At 48.5% G+C, this 20,413-nt stretch overlaps 1 protein-coding gene across 1 annotated transcript in view; it reads left to right on the forward strand.

The window, feature by feature from the left end:
- The first annotated feature begins 2,963 nt into the window (after window positions 1-2,963).
- Window positions 2,964-20,413, forward strand: part of CHRND (cholinergic receptor nicotinic delta subunit) — a 32,999-nt gene continuing 15,549 nt past the window's right edge. Inside the window, exons 1-7 of the mRNA XM_063131422.1 lie at window positions 2,964-3,100; window positions 4,751-4,896; window positions 8,597-8,641; window positions 10,321-10,430; window positions 13,097-13,252; window positions 15,616-15,731; window positions 19,801-20,001. Of these exons, the coding sequence (XP_062987492.1) occupies window positions 3,028-3,100; window positions 4,751-4,896; window positions 8,597-8,641; window positions 10,321-10,430; window positions 13,097-13,252; window positions 15,616-15,731; window positions 19,801-20,001 (847 nt within the window). The 5' untranslated portion in view covers window positions 2,964-3,027. The remainder of the gene's footprint in view (window positions 3,101-4,750; window positions 4,897-8,596; window positions 8,642-10,320; window positions 10,431-13,096; window positions 13,253-15,615; window positions 15,732-19,800; window positions 20,002-20,413) is intronic.

Consider the following 20,413-nt stretch of genomic DNA (forward strand, 5'->3'; position numbering starts at 1 on the left):
CAGTTAAAGCTGCAGGAGCTATACTGCAGCTATACTGTGACCAGATTTCAAAGAGGGCAGGGCACCTGCAGTTTTAACTGTTGAGATGAAGAGGGAATTTCACCAGGTTCTCCATATATACAAATGACACCTGCTGAAATTACCTTTTCTATGCAACTATTAAAGGTACAGGAGCCCTGTCCTCCTTTCCATAGGGTCACCCTATACCAAGGACCCCTGCTGAAATTCCCTTTTCTATGCAACTGTTAAAGGTACATGAGCCCTGTCCTCCTTTCCATAGGGTCACCCTATACCAAGGACCCCTGCTGAAATTCCCTTTTCTATGCAACTGTTAAAGGTACAGGAGCCCTGTCCTCCTTTCCATAGGGTCACCCTATACAAAGGACACCTGCTGAAATTACCTTTTCTATGCAACTGTTAAAGGTACAGGAGCCCTGTCCTCCTTTCCAAAGGGTCACCCTATACAAAGGACCCCTGCTGTACTTCCCTTTTCTATGCAACTGTTAAAGGTACAGGAGCCCTGTCCTCCTTTCCATAGGGTCACCCTATGGGTACTGAGCTTCAAAACCACCTGAGCCATTTTAATAAATGTCGGCCGCTACAGGGCAGGCGGCGCTTGACTTCTTCCCCATTGTCCTGCTCTTTCCTTCTTTGTCTGCTTCTGCGCAAAGGCAGCAGCAGCTGTGCAAACACGTAACCTGCATTGCCCAAAGATCATTTCCACTGGGACAGGAAGCGACAGTAAGAGGAGCTTTGACGGATGGGCCAGGCTTGGCGCTGCGCCCTGCGGGGTGGATGGGGCCGCTCCAGCGATGCAACAGCTGCTGGGCTTGATGACAACACATCCATGCGCTCCGAGCCTGCAGCGCCAGCCAGGGTGACCCTGCTCCCACCCCGGAGAGCTGCATTTCAAAGCCGGGCAGGTCCTTGCTTGCTAGCTCCTTGCTGAATTGCCAGCAGGTTATTATTATTATTATTATTTATTTATTTATATAGCACCATCAATGTACATGGTGCTGTACAGAGTAAAACAGTAAATAGCAGGACCCTGCCACATAGGCTTACATTCTAATAAAATCATAATAAAGCAATAAGGAGGGGAAGAGAATGCACCAAACAGGCAGTATAAAAGTCAGAACAATTCAAGTTTTAAAAGCTTTAGGAAAAAGAAAAGTTTTTAGCTGAGCTTTAAAAGCTGCGATTGAACTTGTAGTTCTCAAATGTTCTGGAAGAGCGTTCCAGGCGTAAGGGGCAGCCGAAGAGAATGGACGAAGCCGAGCAAGGGAAGTGGAGACCCTTGGGCAGGTGAGAAACATGGCATCAGAGGAGCGAAGAGCACGAGCGGGGCAATAGTGTGAGATGAGAGAGGAGAGATAGGAAGGAGCTAGACCGTGAAAAGCTTTGTAGGTCAACAGGAGAAGTTTATATTGGATTCTGAAGTGAATTGGAAGCCAATGAAGAGATTTCAGAAGTGGAGCAACATGGTCAGAGCGGCGAGCCAAGAAGATGATCTTAGCAGCAGAGTGGTGAACAGAAACCAACGGACTGATGTGAGAAGAAGGAAGGCCAGTGAGAAGAAGATTGCAGTAGTCCAACCGAGAAAGAACCAATGCATGAACAAGAGTCTTGGCAGAAGAGACAGACAAAACTGATCGAATCCTGGCAATATTATACAGGAAAAAACGACAGGATTTAGCTACTGCCTCAATATGAGGAATAAAGGAGAGCGAGGAATTGTAGGAATCTGGCACTTTTCATCCCAGAATTGTTACCACCACATCTGGGTTGAGGTTTCAGGGGGTTTTTTTGCCTCCTAGGCAGATTTCAGGCCGAATGTCCACCTGTGGGGGCTGGTGGCCCTGATGTTAATGGGGCGGTGAATCCGCGCCAGGTTTCAGTCAGAACTGTAAAGGAGCTAGCCAAGGTGCTTGGCTTTGCTGGCTCGGCGGTGATGGGCATTGTAGTCCAAGCCATCTGGAGGGCACCAGGCTGGGGAAGACAGTGGTGTTCTAAATAGACAAACCCAATACAAGGCAGCATCCTCTGTCCCAGCCTTGACTGGAGAGAGGGAGGGGAGGAACGTAGCTCAGTCTTAGAGCCTCTTGTTTGCATGCGGAAGGTCTCCGGTTCGATGCCCGGCATCTCCAGGTAGGGTAAGGAAAGAATCCTGGCTGAAAACTTGGAGAACTGTTGCTGCCGGTCACTGCCGACAATATTCGGGTAGACGGATCAATGTTCCTGTGTAACCCGCTGCTATTGTATGCCGCAAAACTAGGATGACCATATAAAAAGGAGGACAAGGCTCCTGCACCTTTCATAGTTGCAAAGAATTTCAGCAGGTGTCATTGGTAGGCATGCAGCACCTGGTGAAATCCCCTCTTCCTCACAACAGTTAAAGCTGCAGGAGCTCTGCCTTCTTTTGAATCTGGTCACTCTATACTAGAGGTCTCCTGCAGCTTTAACTGTTGTGAGGAAGAGGGAATTCCACCAGGTGCTGCATGCCTAAAAATGACCCCTGCTGAAATTCCCTGTCCTAGGCAATTGTTAAAGAGACAGGAGCCCAGTCCTCCTTTCCGTACGGTCACTCTGGCCAAAGGCATCCCTGCATCGCCATTCATTCCATCTCGCCTTTCACCACTGCGCCGTCGCAGCACGAGATCTAAACAGGCGCTGTCATATCAAAGGGCCAGAGAAACAGTGCGCTTTGCCACACGGCGTGTCCCCCGATAGAGCCACTGATGCACAGCAACTCGGGTTCTGCCGGCTCCTTGCCCTTCATGCGGCCAAAGCCAGACTTCCTTCTCTCGGCTCAGAAGGGGACGGAAGTGATAGAATTGCTGCCTCTTGTTCCCTGGAATGGCTGCTATTTTCTCCCTCTTCCCTGACACACACACACATACACGCACACCCAGCCTCGCACCTGCCACTGTCCATCCGTATTCTCAAGCCCCTGTCCCAGCTCAGCCTTCCGTCCCTTTCAGCAGACACACACAGAGGCAGCGGAGGGGAATTGGGCCACAACGTCGCATGGGCAACTCAGGGGCGAGCATGGACTGGAGGCTACTGTGGCTCGCTCTGCTTTGGGCCTCGACCCTGCCAGGTAAGGATGCAGCTTAACCCTTCCCCCCCCACCTCTCCATGACACCTAATGGGCCTTGCAAGTTTAGCCCAAATAGGAGAACCCCCAGCACTTGTGACCTGCAAGAAGCCGGTTTCAGGAGCAGAAAGATTTGGGTAAATAGAGGGTAAGCAATTAAGAAGTGCTGGGCTATGTATCTCCGTGGAAGGCAGGCATAGCCACAAACCTAGAGATGTATTTATTACGAGATGGTGCGCTGTGGCGACTTTGCTTGTGCTCAGAAGGGCTCTTTGTTCTTCTCGCTGGCGTCAAGGGTAGGCGTAGTGGGGCCCATGGAGAGTGTCTTTCTAAAGGCTCTTCGAAACCTGGGGACGGCACTGGCTGGCTCGGGGCAGTAGGCCTCAAATTCAGCCATTGGGGATAGGGTGACCCACTGTCAGGATTTCCCCGGATTTGTCCGGGGTTTTGTTCTACCCTGTTTCAAGGAGCAACAGCCTTTGGGCAGACAAGAGGGTCTGCTGGGAGTGTGGAAGCCTCTGGTGGGACATCGGACACGTTTCCCCTGGACTCGGGGTGGGCAACCTGGTGCCTTCCAGAAGTCGTGGACTACAATTCCCATAACCCCCCACCACTGGGGCTTATGGGAGTGGTTTTCAAAAACTTCTCGATCCTCCCAGAGTGCAGGACACGGAATAACGGGCTCAAGTTAAAGGAAGCCAGATTCCGGCTGGACATCAGGAAAAACTTCCTGACAGTTAGAGCGGTATGACAATGGAATCAGTTACCTAAGGAGGTTGTGGGCTCTCCCACACTAGAGGCCTTCAAGAGGCAGCTGGACAACCATCTGTCAGGGATGCTTTAGGGTGGATTCCTGCACTGAGCAGGGGGTTGGACTTGATGGCCTTGTAGGCCCCTTCCAACTCTGCGATTCTATGATTCTATGATCTGGAGGTCCCCAGGTTGCCTACCCGTGCCTTACAGCAGGGGTGTTGAACCTCCTTCAGCCCAAGGGCCACATTCCATTTTGGGAGAGTTCTCGGGGGCTGCATTCTGGTGGTGGGAGGGGCCAAAGGTAAAAAGGGATGGGGCCCAAAATCCCAGCAAATTATAGCGTAAAGCTCTTACTGGCAGTGCCAGTAACTAAGCCTCAGGAGAAGGGAAACTGAGCAATGGCAGGAAAACCACCCAATGGCTGGCGGTCAGGCAAAACGGGGGCGGGCAGGGGCAGGGGCAGCTGTAGGCCAAAACATCTGGAGAGCCATAAGAAGTGGAGGCTGGTGGCTCCGATGTCAGTGGGGTGGTGAATCTGCTTCGGGTTTCAGTCAGCTCTCTAAAGGAGCTCTCCAAGGACCAACTTGTGGCCAGACTCCACCGGCTACAAGTTTCCCACCTCTGGTCTAGACCCTGCCTCCCCACCCACCCCACAGTGGACCCAGGAAACCAGGCATGTAGACTGGCATTGGGGTGAAGCATTATGCACATGTGATGTGCAGGAAGGGGAACTCCCCGTTCCCTTGCACTGCTCTGCATGGACGCAGGTGGGGGAGCCGGAATCCCTCATTTTTTAGCAGTTGCTTACATGCGTCAAGTGCTTTGGCCAACTTCCAGAGACGATCTTCCACCAAGACCAAGCCGGCCGGCTCAGCCACCCGTATCCCCCTCTCCTTCCAGGCACCCTGGCTGTGAACATGGAGGAGCAGCTCATCAACTACCTTTTTGAGGAGAAAGGCTACGACAAGAACCTGCGTCCCGTCGCGTCCAAGGACGAGAGCGTCACCATCTATCTGGCGCTGACCCTCTCCAACCTGGTGTCTCTGGTGAGGTCACCTACACGCCTTTGGAATTAGCCAGGAACCAACCGCCTTGTTACCCACCCTCAAGCCCTACGGATGTTTTGGACGTATTCCAATGACCCCCATATTCCATGACCAATGACCATGCTGGCTGCGTCTTATGGGGATCATAGTCCAAAACCTCTAGAAGCTACCAGTTTGCCTACCCTCCACTCTAAGACCATTTCTACACCAGCTTGGGCTGGTCACAGATGAGTCCCTGTGCATCCAAACGAGGCACAGGGACTCCCGGGAGGAAGGAGGGATGAGAACGGGTTTTCCCAGTGATAAGTACTCCCTGGGAAAACCCAATTCTTCCCACAGTCTCGGGATAGTCCCGAGACTGCGGGAGGTGTGGCCACCCATCCCAGCTTCTTTGCTCCTCCCCACAAGTAGCGGGGAGCAGTAGAGGGCAGGAACCGGGTCTGGAGGAATCAGGGGAGCAGGAGCGGGGCTTTAAAAAAAACCCTCATGTTTCGTTGGAGCGCACATGCTCTCAGCTCCTTTAAAAAAGAATTAAAATGGTGGCCGCAACACCCTCGTTCCTCCCGGAATGTCGCGCCCGCATGCGGATTAAGGAGAGGATCTCGTGATCAGGATCTTGTGAGATCCTCCTCCTCCTCCCTCGCTCTACACTGGGCTGGTGCAGAAAAGGCCTAAGAATAGCCATCTCTGAGGCTCATGTATGAACGTAAGAACAGTCACCACAAGCTAGGCTGACCCTATGGAAAGGAGGACCGGGCTCCTGGATCTTTAACAGTTGCATTGAAAAGGGAATTTCAGCAGGTGTCATTTGTATATATGGGGAACCTGGTGAAATTCCCTCTTCATCACAACATTTAAAGCTGCAGGTGCCCTGTCCTCTTTTAAAATGGTCACTCTAGTTTAGCTCCTGCAGCTTTAACTGCTGTGATGAAGAGGAAATTTCACCAGGTCCTCCATATGTACAAATGACACCTGCTGAAATTCCCTTTACTTAGGGTGACCATATTTGGGAAACCAAAAAAGAGGACACCTAGTGTGTGTGTGGGGGGAAGCAGCTTTCTGAGTCCTGCAGAAAGTACGTTATTCCCCCGCCACCTTAAAGAACCCGATTGGAGTGGAGGAGGGGAAAGGATTTCATTCTGCACCACCACCATCCACTCCAATTGGGGCCTTTTCTATAATGTCCACGAATGACCCACTTTCCCCTTTAAGGCCTCAATTGGAGCTCGGGGTGGGGGAATGACGTGCCTCAAGAAAGCATGTCATTCCCTCCTGCCATGCTAATGGCAGCCTTAAAGGGGAAGGTGTGTCATTCCAGGACATTATTGAAAATTACAGAAAATCCCCCCTGACACCATGGAAAGAACAAAAACCAGGACAAATCCGGGGAAATCCTGACAGTTGGTCACCCTACTTTACTATGCAACTGTTAAAGATACAGGAGCCCTGTCCTCCTTTTCATAGGGTCACCCTACCACAAGCCTTATTGCCTGGCTGCAGCATTTGCTCTTCAGACCGTCTCTTCTGGACACAGGGACCGTCAGCTTTTGAGCCAGCCTTTGTAACGGACCCTTTAAGAATCGCTTCTTTCGGCTGCAGCAATTAGCCGGTGATGAATGTTTATTTTCATGCCGCAGAAAGCTTTGCCAGCTGCTGGGTCGAGCCAGCATCTCTAGCTAGTGCTAAAGGCACCAACAGAGGACCGGCTGCTGTTTATTTATTTATTTAGGGCTCAATCCTTTGCCTGTTTAGACTCCCCCAAAAAGTCCTGCAACTCCTAGCATGGCTGGCTGAGGAATGCATCCTTCCCCACCCCCAGTTTAAACATGCAAAGGATTGTGGCCTTAACTATTTATTACATTTCTATACTGCCCAATAACTGAAGCTCTCTGGGTGCATCAGAACGATTACAACCATAAAATATAGCATTATTATTATTATTATTATTTATTTATTTATTTATATAGCACCATCAATGTACATGGTGCTGTACAGAGTAAAACAGTAAATAGCGAGACCCTACCGCCTAGGCTTACATTCCAATAAAATCATAATAAAACAATAAGGAGGGGAAGAGAATGCAAACAGGCACAGGGTAGGGTGAACAGGCACTGGGTAGGGTAAAACTAACAGTATAAAGTCAGAACAAAATCACATAACACCCAACTTTTAAAAGTTTAAACCTACAGTGTAAAACCAAAGTAAAAACTGGCAGTGGTGTAAACATTTTAAAAAAAGTACGATCACAGGTTTTAAAAACAACAGAAACTTAAAGACTAAAATGCCTAGGAAAAGAAGGTCTTTACCTAGTGCCAGTAAGTTGGCAAAGTAGTTTAGGGTGACCATATGGAAAGGAGGACAAGGCTCCTGTATCTTTAACAGTTGTATTGAGAAGGAAATTTCAGCAGGTGTCATTTTGTATATATGGAGAACCTGGTGAAAATCCCTCTTCATCACAACAGTTAAAGTGCAGGAGCTATACTAGAGTGAGCAGATTTAAAAGAGGGCAGGGCACCTGCAGCTTTAACTGTTGTGATGAAGAGGGAATTTCACCAGGTGCTGCGTGCATACAAACAACACCTGATGAAATTCCCTTTTCTATACTACTGTTAAAGATACAGGAGCCCTGTCCTCCTTTCCATACGGTCACCCTAAACTAGGTGCCACGCAGGCCTCTCTGGGAAGCTCATTCCACAATAGAGGTGCCACAATGGGAAAGGCCCTCTCCTTAGGATATTATTTATTTTATTTTATTTATGCATTTATATACTGCTGAATATAATAAAGTCTGTCAGTGGTTCACAATATTAGCAGCCATCCGCCTCAGTGCATTTGGCAGAGGCCAAAGATATAAACATAGATGATGTAGATGTAGCCACATATATAGAGGAATCCTAAGGGAGTGGACAACCGACCTCTTGTGGCAGTGAGTTCCATAAGTTAATTATGTGCTGCGCAGAGGACGGAAATGGCATCTGGCTCTGAGAGCGAAGCGCTGGGCTTGGCCCTGTCCGCCCACATGGATACCCTGTCCCTAAACTGTCCTTCCCCAACCTGCTGCCCTCCAGATGAGTTGGACTGCAATTCCCATCTTTTCTCGCCAGCATGGCCACCGGTGCTGCGTTGTTGTTGTTGTTGTTGACAAAACCCCTCTTTCACACATCCATTAAAACAGGGACTGGCAAGTTGCGAAGTTCAGGGACGAGTCTCTCTCTTGCCGAAATTGTTGCTGCTGAATTTGCTTCCCCCGAGGGGGCAACCCCCCCCCCAAAAACACCTCCAGCAATTTTGCAAACGAAGCGCACGAGGAGCACGTGGCTTGTTTGCAAGCCGAATCATGCTCCCCTGAGGCTGCTGGGAACACGATCCTGCACGCCAGCCATCGCGCACTGCCTGCACATATTCTTTGCTTGCAGCATCGCCAGTTTATTTACTGTCAGCGTGGAAAATCCAGCAGTGCCGATAAGGGCTGGGAGTGCAAAAAAGGAGAAAAAGATCCCCCTTCTCCTCCATTGAATCTGGTCTCCCTCATTCCAAAACCACAAAGCCTCTTAAAACAAAGAAAAGCCATCCCTGATTTCCGCACATCATGCTCCTGTCAAACATGATCCATGCGCTGGACAGCTGATGCTCTACCTCCAAAAGCTTGCTTTTCCTTGAAGTTCTGGGGCTGATTGTTCCTTCACGTGTGTCGTTACAGAAAGAGGCTGACGAAACCCTGACCACCAACGTCTGGATTGAGCATGTGAGTAGAACCATTCGTGGCCGTCCCAGCCTCTTGGGCAGGTAATCCCAGGTAGCAGCAAGGCATTCTGGGAGACCAAAGGGGCAAATGGACACTCCTGGTGAAATTCTCTCTTCAACACAACAGTGAAAGGTGCAGGAGCCCTGCCCTCTTTCATATCTGGCCACTCTAGGGAAGGGCTCCTGCAGCTTTCACTGTTGTGATGAAGAGGGAGTTTCACCAGGTGCTGCCTGCATACAAAGGACACCTGCTGAAATTCCCTTTTCTGCACAACTGTTAAAGATACAGGAGCCCTGTCCTCCTTTCCACATGGTCACCCTACCCTTGGAGAGGGCCTTCTTGGTGGCTGCTCCATGTCTCTGGAACTTCCTTTCCAAGGAGGCTGGACTGGCTCCCTCCTTGTTAAGTTTCCAGTGGCAGGCAAAACATGTTTTTTGTTCCAGCAGGCCTTTGGGGAACAGTCTTGACCTCTGCTTATGCGCTGGATGTTTTTAAATTGTTGTTTGTATTTTAAATGTTTTAATATTGTACCTGGTTTAATAATATTTTTAATTGTTATATATTTCTGCTTATATGATTTAACTGTATATGTTTTAATTTTATAAAGCTACCTTGAGTTCCAATATTGGGGAAAAGGTGGGATACAAGTAAATATAATGCAATCATTATATTAGCAAAGTTAGGGGTGAATCTTTGGATAGCTGTGCTAGGTACAGCATCAAGAGGAGGCAAAACTAGGTAGTGTTCCTTAGTGGTTGGAGCTCATGTAGCTGGGAGAAGAGCTCTGTCATTGTAGATGGGAGACAGTGACCCTGTTCAGATGACACACTAAACCGTGGTGGTTAAGCATTTTGAGCTAAACATTATGGCTTAGTGCACTCTTCAAATACTTAAAAGGTTGTCACCCAGAGGAGGGCCAGGATCTCTTCTCGATCCTCCCAGAGTGCAGGACACAGAATATTGGGCTCAAGTTAAAGGAAGCCAGATTCCAGCTGAACATCAGGAAAAACTTCCTGACTGTTAGAGCAGTGCGACAATGGAATCAGTTACCTAGGGAGGTTGTGGGCTCTCCCACACTAGAGGCCTTCAAGAGGCAGCTGGACAACCATCTGTCAGGGATGCTTTAGGGTGGATTCCTGCATTGAGCAGGGGGTTGGACTCGATGGCCTTGTAAGCCCCTTCCAACTCTACTATTCTATGATTCTATGATTCTATGTGTCGTGTGAACCATTCCTAACTATGGTGGCTACATGTCATGTCTGGCCGTGCTCCCCCTGGGTTGGAAGAAGGAGTTTCAGGTGATCAATCAGAATCAGATTCTGAAGTAGAGGAGTCGGCGCCAGAAACAGGCCAGTGGGGGAGGAAGCTCTCATGGGCTCTTCACCAGCTGGAAGTGAACCCTCTCCAGAACTTATCTCTTCAAGGGCAAACAACACACAGTCAGTGGGAAGCCTATATTCTTCCAAGTGGGAGAGCACAGAAAAGTTAGCCAACCCTAAAGTACGCCACAGGCTAAAATGGGTGGAGCTAAAGGAAGGTGAGAGAAAGTCAGCCCGGCTGGCGTCCCATCAGAAGCTGCCTCAGAACTAGTCTCTCCGAAGTTAACACGTCTTGGGAAAGGGCTTTCCATTCTTCTTGAAAGGACAGTGTGACCAGCACATACTCTTGGCTACCCACAGGGATGGAAGGACTACCGTTTGACATGGAACAAGACGGAATTTGGGGGCATCAAGGTGCTCCGCCTCCCACCATCCAAGCTGTGGCTGCCACAAATTGTCCTGGAGAACAAGTAAGCATTCGCCCGCGCATTCATGGGCTCGATCCATCCTACTGCTTTATAGCGGTATTGAGGTGCACTGACAATAACTCTTGGGGCACGTTACATATTCCATATACCACTTTCATAACGGCATTTCCTGCTTCTTATTCCACATTATTCAAAATATCGCAACACACATCATTGTGTGTCCTATGAGGTATAAATGCACAATCTGTCGGAGATGCTTTAAGGTGGATTCCTGCATTGAGCAGGGGTTTGGACTTGATGGCCTTATAGGCTCCTTCCAACTCTACAATTCTATGATTCTATTAAATACTTGAAAGGTTGTCACACAGAGGAGGGCCAGGATCCCTACAGTACACTAATCTTCAGCCGATGAAGAGAGACTGAAAGAACTGGGCATATTTAGCCTGGAGAAGAGAAGACTGAGGGGAGACATAATAGCACTCTTCAAAGACATGAAAGGTTGTCCCACAGAGGAGGGCCATGATCTCTTCTTGATCCTCCCAGAGTGCAGGAAATGGAATAACGGGCTCAAGTTACAGGAAGACAGATTCCAGCTGGACATCAGGAAAAACTTCCTGACTGTTAGAGCAGTACAACAATGGAACCAATGACTTAGGGAGGTTGTGGGCTCTCCCACACGAGAGGCCTTCAAGAGGCAGCTGGACAACCGTCTGTCAGGGATGATTTGAGGTGGATTCCTGCATTGAGCAGGGGGTTGGACTCGATGGCCTTGTAGGCCCCTTCCAACTCTGCTATTCTATGATTCTATATTCTAAGAGGGTTATTTTGTTACCATGATGGGATCGTAATGACTTGACACATGGTGAGTTGCCAACTGTTCCTCTGGGCCCTGCTCCACCTTCGGTCAGTGGGGGTGAAGTTGAGAAGAATCTACAGGTATCTACTGATGAAGGGGAATGAGGAGGAGGGATGAAACCTCTCTAGTTTGTGGGTGTGCATGGGTGTCTGTATAGGGCGATTAGCATCAATTACCACTAAATTTAGCTGGCGGGGAACCCTACAGATTAGGAATATAGGAAGCTGCCTAATACCAAGAGCATCTTTAAACGAGTGTTTTATAGCACACTTGTGACTGATCACTCCCAAATGTTCGCGGGTCATTTGGCGATGCTGTCAGCCTCCCACTCCATTTCCCAGTTTTAGCGTCATCAATTAAGCCACAGAAAACCCGACTCTGCTGAAATAAGTCGGTATTTGTCAGGATTTCCTGCCGTGTGCAGGTGAAGTTGTGCTGGAAAACATCCACTAGAGGGTGCTGTTCCCATTGGACTGTATGGGCCACATGGTCGCTGCTCTCTTCCTTGTGTAGTTTCAGCTTGTTGCAAATGCGGAAGAGAAGCAGGAAGCAGAGCCACGCTAAGGAAATGCGATTTCCCTCCATCTGAAGCAGCCCTGAGTCAGACCCTTGGTCCATGTAGCCCAGTATGGTTGACACTGACAGGCAGCAACAGCTCTCCTGGGTTTCAGGCAGGAGTTTTTCTATCCCTACCTTGTGATTCCAGGGATTGAACCCGGGACCTTCTGCATTCAAAACAGGTGCTGTACCACTGAGTCAGTGCTCCTCTATATTAAATGGCTCTCTGTGTGTGTGTGTGTGTGTGTGTGTGTTTGTACACCAACCTGAGAGCTCTGTAGAAATGGGCACCATTTGCAGTAAATTAAACAACTGCACATTTATATATTTATTATTAATACAGATGCCACTTTATATAATAACATCTCTAAGCGGTTCACATATGAATTTTAAAAACCACATTTAAATACACTATTAAAAACTATTTCAACTACAATAACAATACAAAACAATACGAGGAACAGTAAGACAGAGCAGCACACAATTAATTGCAATTAATTAAAAGACAGAGAAGGCCTGGGTGAACAAATGTATTTTCGGGGAAAATACCACAAGTTCTGCCTCCCAAACTTCATGGGGGAGAGTTTTCCAGAGGGTGGGTGCCACCACCGAGAAGGCCTGCTTTTGAGCTACTATGTGCAATAGTACGACCAGCAAGAACGACCAGCAAGGCATATTATCCGCCACATCAACAGATTACCCCATTCAATTAAAAAACAAACACAGAGAGGTCTTTTTAAAGCAGTATCCTTAGTTTTAGAAGGGGTTGCTCTCTGGGAGTGGTGAGAGAGGGAAATAGTGGTGAGCCGCAGCTACCAACCTCTCAGGGAGGCGGCCAAGTTGCAACCGAGAGAATTCTACTTTTCCATTTCACAGGGACGCCAGGTAGCCATGGCTGCCCCCCCCCCCCCCCGTTCGTTCTCACGGTCCTTTCACCTGAAGCTGGTCTTTCCGTCCCACCCGGGATAGGGTGAATCGTAGATGCGAATGGAGGGGATGGAGGGTTGGCAGACCAGAGGACCTTCTTCCAAGCCTCCCTCAAGCCAATGTCCTCTAGATGTGTTTGACTACATAGCTGGCTAGATTATGGGAGATGGAAGTCCCCACACAAAGCTGCCTTATTCATTTCTAGGTCCAGTCGGTATTATTGGCATGGGGTACCATGCTTGACGTGGCCTCCCTAAACAGTGCTCCACGTTCCAGCGAAAGAGGAGGCCTGCCTTGTTGGAGCCGATAGGGTGAGTTGTGAGGCAAGACCCTCCCTTCATCAATGTGGCTTTCTCTCCCTTCCCAGCATCGACGGTGGATTTGAGATCACCTACAGAGCCAACATCCTGCTGTCCCATGATGGTTCGGTGTTCTGGCTGCCTCCCTCCATCTTCTCCAGCGCCTGCCCCATCAATGTCAACTACTTCCCCTTTGACTGGCAGAACTGCACCTTGAAGTTCAAGTGAGGAACAGCCTGCCCTTCTGCTTATACCTTGGGCGTTTCTGTGTTATAGGAAGTTACAGGAAGCCAGATTCCGGCTGGACATCAGGAAAAACTTCCTGACTGTTAGAGCAGTACGACAATGGAATCAGTTACCTAGGGTAGGGTGACCATATTTTGGAAACCAAAAAGGAGGACAACATGGTCGCCCCCAAGGGGGGGTGTCCAGTACCAAGGGGGCGTGCCCACCCGAACATAGCCTTGGTCACATGTCTGATTTTACAGCACACATTTAAGACAAATCTCTTCTACATAACATCTTAATGTTAAAATCACTGAAATAAAGAACAAGTGAGAGATTCAATGTATCTGAAATTAACTTCACTCACTCCTATTTTTGTAGGTTTTGCTGTACTTTGAAGCTTTTGCTATACTCTGTGTGTTACATTCTCCCCTTCCCTCAAATATCTTTGATGACTGTATCTTCACTCATTGCAAGCTGCTGTTGTTGTTAACAGGGTTTGCTACTGGCCCCAGATCTGTTTCAAATTTGGTGTGGCTAAAGCTCTACCTAAAAGCTATCATGGTGCCAACTTTCAGCTCTTTATCTTTAAAAATGACAGTTTAAAAAATAATAATTTTAAAACCTCATTTTTTAAAAAAATCCTAAAAAATCAATGGATGAACGGACCTGTTTCAAATTTGGTGTGGCTAAAGCTCTACCTAAATCCTATCATGGTACAAAGTTTCATCTCTTTAGCTTTAAAAATGACAGTTTAAAAAATAATAATTTTAAAACCTCATTTTTTAAAAAAATCCTAAAAAATCAATGGATGAACGGATCTGTTTCAAATTTGGTGTGGCTAAAGCTCTACCTAAATCCTATCATGGTACAAAGTTTCATCTCTTTAACTTTAAAAATGACAATTTTAAAAATAATAATTTTAAAACCTCAATTTTAAAAAAATTCCTAAAAAATCAATGGATGAGCAGATCTGTTTCAAATTTGGTGTGATTAAAGCTCTACATAAATCATTTCATTGTACAAAGTTTCATCTCTTTATCTTTAAAAATGACGATTTAAAATTTTTTTTTAAACCTCAATTATTTAAAAAATCCTAAAAAATCAATGGATGAACGGATCTGTTTCAAATTTGGTACGACTAAAGCCCTTCCTAAGAGCTACCATTGTACCAAGTTTCATGTCTTTATCTTAAAAAATGACATAGTTATAAGCATTTCTGTTAATTCCCATTAGAGCTACTCTTCGGGGGGGGGGGAATCCGGATTTCCCCTCCCCTCCTGGATTTCCCATCAAAAACCTGGGCAAATCCGGTCATATGGTCACCTAGGGAGGTGGTGGGCTCTCCCACACTAGAGGCCTTCAAGAGGCAGCTGGACAGACATCTGTCAGGGATGCTTTAGGGTGGATTCCTGCATTGAGCAGGGGGTTGGACTCGATGGCCTTGTAGGCCCATTCCAACTCTGCTATTCTATGATTCCTGCTGTTGGAGGCAGCAGTTCTCTCGGCGCAGTGTCGAAGCAGCTGGAGGGCTGTTCCCACTGTGTCTGGATCCCTACTTAATGCCTCCCTCAATTTGGCACTTATTCCTTGAAACATTAGGGTGTGCCTGGGTATACCCAGCACACCCCTTGTGCACACCTATGAGGAATTTGAAATGTATAACAAAATTGATCAAACCTTGCCAGGAATTAGCAATAAGGAGTGATACAAAAGTTGTAAGTAGCCATGTTAACCCCTGAGAAAACACCACAAAGACACATTGCCTCAGGATGGGGATGCAAGAAAGACCTGCTTAGTTTGGCCCTGAGGTGCATCAGCGTTTGACATACATGAAACTTTAACCATTGTTCATAGAATCCCAAAACTGGCAAATCCATGTTTTTTTCCGTTCTTCACACTCCTCATTCAGCACCCTTCAAACGCTTTTTATATAGCCCAGTTATTCCCAACGGGGGCCCCTCTAGATGTGGCGGACTGCAACTCCCATAATCCCCAGCTGGGGATTATGGGAGTTGCAGTCCGAGACATCTGGAGGGAGCCAGGTTGGAGAAGGCTGATGGCAACCATTTAGCGATGGTGTGTGAACTAAGGATGTCCATTTTCCCAGTTACCGGTGTTTTCAGTTTGTAGTCAGCGTGTTACGCATTTTCCTCTTCTGTGATGGTTTTTAATATTTTAAGTGTGCTGCAGGCAAAGAACACGGCTTGAAAGAGACTTTAAATAAATTCAGTGGCAGTCAGTTTCACAAACTTTGCTTTAAAAACAACAACAAAACGTATTGGAAATTTTTAAAAAGGCGATCTTCTCAAAATGGCCTCATGGCCCGTAGTGACGGCCTGTCTGTGTGTGTCTCTCCCAGCTCGCTGATGTACGATGCCAATGAGCTCAATATGGAGCTCATGACGAGAACAGACGACGAGACCCAGAAGGATTACCTGGTCCAATGGATCATCATTGACCCGGAAGGCTTCACTGGTAAGTGGGGGGTCTCGGTCAGGGGTTGCAGGGTCAGAAAGGGCAACTGTGGGTTTTCAGTAGACATTTTGTAGGGCAGGAGATGATGACCGTCCACCTGAAGATGGTTGAGCTTTTCACTCTGGGGCCATAGCTGAGTGCGACAGAGCACCTGCTTTGCACGGAGAAGGTCCCGGGTTCAAATCCCGACTTCTCCAGGTAGGGTGCGGAAAGGAATCCCACCTGAAACCCTGAAGAGCTGCTGCCGGTAAGTCTTGACAATACTGAGCTAGATGGACCAATCATCTGACTCGGTATAAGGCGGCTTCCTGTGATAGGCCTATGGTGATAGATGTGTTTCTCAGAAAGCTCCTACTTTCAGTGGGAGACAAATGATGAGGTAATCCACAAAGCTTTTATTAAGCAGAAAACGTCTCTTCTACCTGAAGAGAATCTAATCTCTTGGAAACGTCCCCCAAGGCAAAACTATGCAAACTAAGCAAGACAATTGTCCAACCAGGGAGAAAATGAAGCCCCTTCCCAAACGCCCGTAACTGCAGAGAGCCTGGTGTGGAGGCAGGTTCTGGCGCAATCCTATTTGGGGCTGCATGAATAGAAGTATAGCTTCCAAATCACGTGAGGTCCTGGTTCCTCTCTATTCGGCCCTGGTTAGGCCTCATCTAGAGTATTGCGTCCAGTTCTGGGCTCCACAATTCAAGAAGGACGCAGACAAGCTAGAGCGTGTTCAGAGGAGGGCAACCAGGATGATCAGGGGTCTGGAAACAAAGCCCTATGAAGAGAGACTGAAAGAACTGGGCCTGTTTAGCCTGGAGAAGAGAAGATGGAGGGGAGACATGAGAGCACTCTTCAAACACTTAAAAGGTTGTCACACAGAGGAGGGCCAGGATCGCTTCTCGATCCTCCCAGAGTGCAGGACACAGAATAACGGGCTCAAGTTAAAGGAAGCCAGATTCCGGCTAGACATCAGGAAAAACTTCCTGACTGTTAGAGCAGTACGACAATGGAACCAGTTACCTAGGGGGGTTGTGGGCTCTCCCACACTAGAGGCCTTCAAGAGGCAGCTGGACAACCACCTGTCAGGGATGCTTTAGGGTGGATTCCTGCATTGGGCAGGGGGTTGGACTTGATGGCCTTATAGGCCCCTTCCAACTCTGCTATTTTATGATTCTATGGACCGACTTTCTCACACCTTCCTTCCACTACGTGCATTTTAGCTTCCGGTGGACCCTAGCATTAGCTAGCTTGTCAGGGCGCTCTCCACCAGCAGAAAACTCACTTCCCACTGAGTGTGTAGGATTTGGCCTTGAGGAGATAAGCTTGGGAGAGGACTGACTCCCAGCTGGGGAATCGCCCGTGAGAGCTTCCTCCCCCACTGGTACAGGCTGGCTGGTGTCTGGTGCCTCCTCTTCTAGGTCTGAATCTTATTCTGACTGATTACCTGAAAAACCTTCTCCTAAAACAGGGGCAGTAGGGTTAGACATGACAATAGGTTGAAGATTTCACACTGTCTCCACTGCTGCTGCCGCCTCTTCCAGCCCCAACCAATCCAACATTTGCCACCTCCAGGATTTTGAGGGCACTTGGTGACACCTTTAATGGATCCCCTCCCTCAATGAGTCTACCTTCCCACCGCTACGGTCACCAGCTGTTCTTGCTCCTCCTCCTCCTCCTCCTCCTCCTCCTCCTCATCATCATCATCATCATCACAGCTACCCTGGCTTCCCAACAGGCAGGGAGCCAAGAGGCCGGGGGGCATCTACACCTTCTCCTTCTCACCACGGGTGAACAAGCAGGTTGGAATGTTGAAGAGGAGCAGCAGGTCCAGGAGGCTTTTGTCAATGGGCCCCACCACACCTACCCTTCACGTGACCCTGAACAAGTAGGCGGAGGCATCTACTGCTCCTCCCTCTCCGCACTACCAGCGTCTGGGCCAGAGTGAGGGGCAGGTGAATAAGCAGGTTGCAACGGGGAAGAGGAGGAGCAAGTCCACGGGGCTCGTGTCAGCATAGGTGTGCACATGGGGGGTGCCGGGGGTGCCCAGGCACATCCTGATGTCTCAAGCAATGAGCGCCGAATTGAGGGAGCTATTGAGTAGGGATGCAGAGGCGGATCCAGATGCAGTGGGAACGGACTTCTGGCTGCCCTCCGGCTACTCCGCTGCCACTCTCCTGGGCAGCAGGAGTGAAAAGGAGTCATTCTGCTGGGAGCCACACTTCAAAGAGGCCAAGAGGAGGGACCCTGAAGGCTAATATCACCTTGTAAGCCCCTCCTCTGGCCAGTGTCATAAAGCCCCACCAATTTGGTAACTTCCAAACTGCCCTCTACATGGGGCACCCTTTGAAGACGGTCCGGAAGCTGCAGCTTGTGCAAAATGTGGCAGCCAGATTGATAGCTGGAACAGGGAGGTTTGAGCATATAACACCGATTCTGGCCCGCTTGCATTGGCTGCCTATACGTTTCCGAGCCCAATTCAAGGTGCTGGTTTTAACCTATACAGCCCTACATGGCTTGGGACCGCAATTCATGACGGAACGCCCGACATGAACCTACCCGTACACTGCGCTCAACATCTAAGGTCCTCCTCCGAGTGCCTACTCCGAGGGAAGCTCGGAGGATGGCAACAAGGGAGAGGGTCTTCTCGGTGGTGGCCCCCCGACTGTGGAATGATCTCCCCGATGAGGCTCGCCTGGCACCAACATTGTTATCTTTTCGGCGCCAGGTCAAGACTTTTCTCTTCTCCCAGGCATTTTAACAGCATTTAACAACGTTAAGTTTGTTTTTAATGGACCCCAGAATTGTTGTTTTTAAATGGATACTGTTTTTATACTGTTTTCATGTTTTTTAAATTTTGTATACTTTTAATGTTTACTGTTTTTAATTGTTGTAAACCGCCCAGAGAGCTTCGGCTGTGGGGCGGGATATAAATGTAATAAAATAAATAAATAAAATAAATAAATGCTGGGGCGTGAGGAATCTCTCCTCGTTTCTCCCTCACCTGCAACGGCCCTCCGGCAGTCAGGCAAGCTGAATGCGGAGTAGCACATCAGTGTGTACAGTGTTTAATAAATAAATGAATAAAATTAATATCCTTTATGATTTTGTATCCAATAAATGTTTGCCTTTAATTGTTTTTCCTAACGAAAGAATCCCTAGGTGCACACTCTAATGAAATGTCCTGCGCATGCCTATGCATGTCAGTGGACCCCAGCTGGGATGTGGGCCCTCGGAACGTGCCCCTCCACGCCTACCTTGATGCCAGCCCTAAGGGGAAGGCAGCAATGGTGACAGCTGCGAGCACTCCGGTAGGGTGACCCTACAGAAAGGAGGGCAGGGTTCCTGTACTTTTAAGAGTTGCCTGGAAAAGGGGATTCCAGCACGTGTCATTTGTTTGCAGGCAGCACCTGGTGAAATTCCCTTTTCAATACAACTGTTAAAGCTGCAGGAGCCCTGCCCTCTTTTGTATCTGGTCACCCTAGTGTAGTGGTTGATACTAGTAGAGCTTGGCATCTCGGAGAGCTCCTTTAGAGTTCTGGCTGAAACCCGGAGCGGTTTCAGCTCTTCCAGAACATTTGAGAACTACAAGTTCAATCGCAGCTTTTAAAACTCAGCTAAAAACTTTTCTTTTTCCTAAAGCTTTTAAAACTTGATTTTGTTCTGACTTTTATACTGCCTGTTTGGTGCATTCTCTTCCCCTCCTTATTGCTCTATTATGATTTTATTAGAATGTAAGCCTATGCGGCAGGGTCTTGCTATTTACTGTTTTACTCTGTACAGCACCATGTACATTAATGGTGCTATATAAATAAATAAATAATAATAATAATAATAATTCACCGCCCCACTGACATCGGAGCCACCCGCCCCCACTGACACTCCCAATCAAAAATTGGTTTTGAAAAAAAAATGGGAGGGGAAGTGTGTAATGATGGGCGTTAAATAAGTGATCCTGGGGCGCGCTGGGGCCCAAGGGCACCACGTTGCCTCTCCTGCCTTGGAGCTATGGAGGCAGCCTCTCTGAACTGGCTGTCAATTCTCTCTCTCTCTCTCTCTTCCCCCCTCCCCCCCCCAGAGAATGGGGAATGGGAGATCATCCACAGGCCAGCCCGCAAGAACACCGACCCCAGCGTCCCTCGGCACAGCAACAAGCACCAGGACATCACCTTCTACCTCATCATCAAGCGCAAGCCACTCTTCTACATCATCAACATCGTCACCCCCTGCATCCTGATTGCCTTCATGACCATCCTGGTTTTCTACCTGCCAGCTGACAGTGAGCAAAGCCCTTTGCCTGCTCTCCCTTCGGGTGATGTGTGCGGGGGGGGGGGGGGGAAGCCTCTCTAATCTTTCTGCCACCCAGCGAAGCTCATGGCCCAGATTCTATCCCTCCTGAACCCCTATATGAAGTTGCCGCCTTCTCATGTTGTGGTTGCATTTTGGACTGGAATTGCCAACCTGTGGTCTAACTAGCCTCGTGTGGCGCAGAGTGGTAAAGTAGCAGTTTCTGCAGCTGAAACTCTCCCCACGGCTTGAGTTCGATCTCAGTGGAGGCTGGTTTCAGGCAGCCGGCTCGGGTCGACTCAGCCTTCCAACCTTCCAAGGTTGGTAAAATGAGTACCCAGTGAGCTGGGGGAAAGGTAATAATGGCCAGGGAAGGCAACGGCAAACCACCCCGCTATAAGGCC

The sequence above is a fragment of the Elgaria multicarinata genome, chromosome 8 (assembly GCF_023053635.1).
Source record: "Elgaria multicarinata webbii isolate HBS135686 ecotype San Diego chromosome 8, rElgMul1.1.pri, whole genome shotgun sequence".
Taxonomy (NCBI): Eukaryota; Metazoa; Chordata; class Lepidosauria; order Squamata; family Anguidae; genus Elgaria; species Elgaria multicarinata.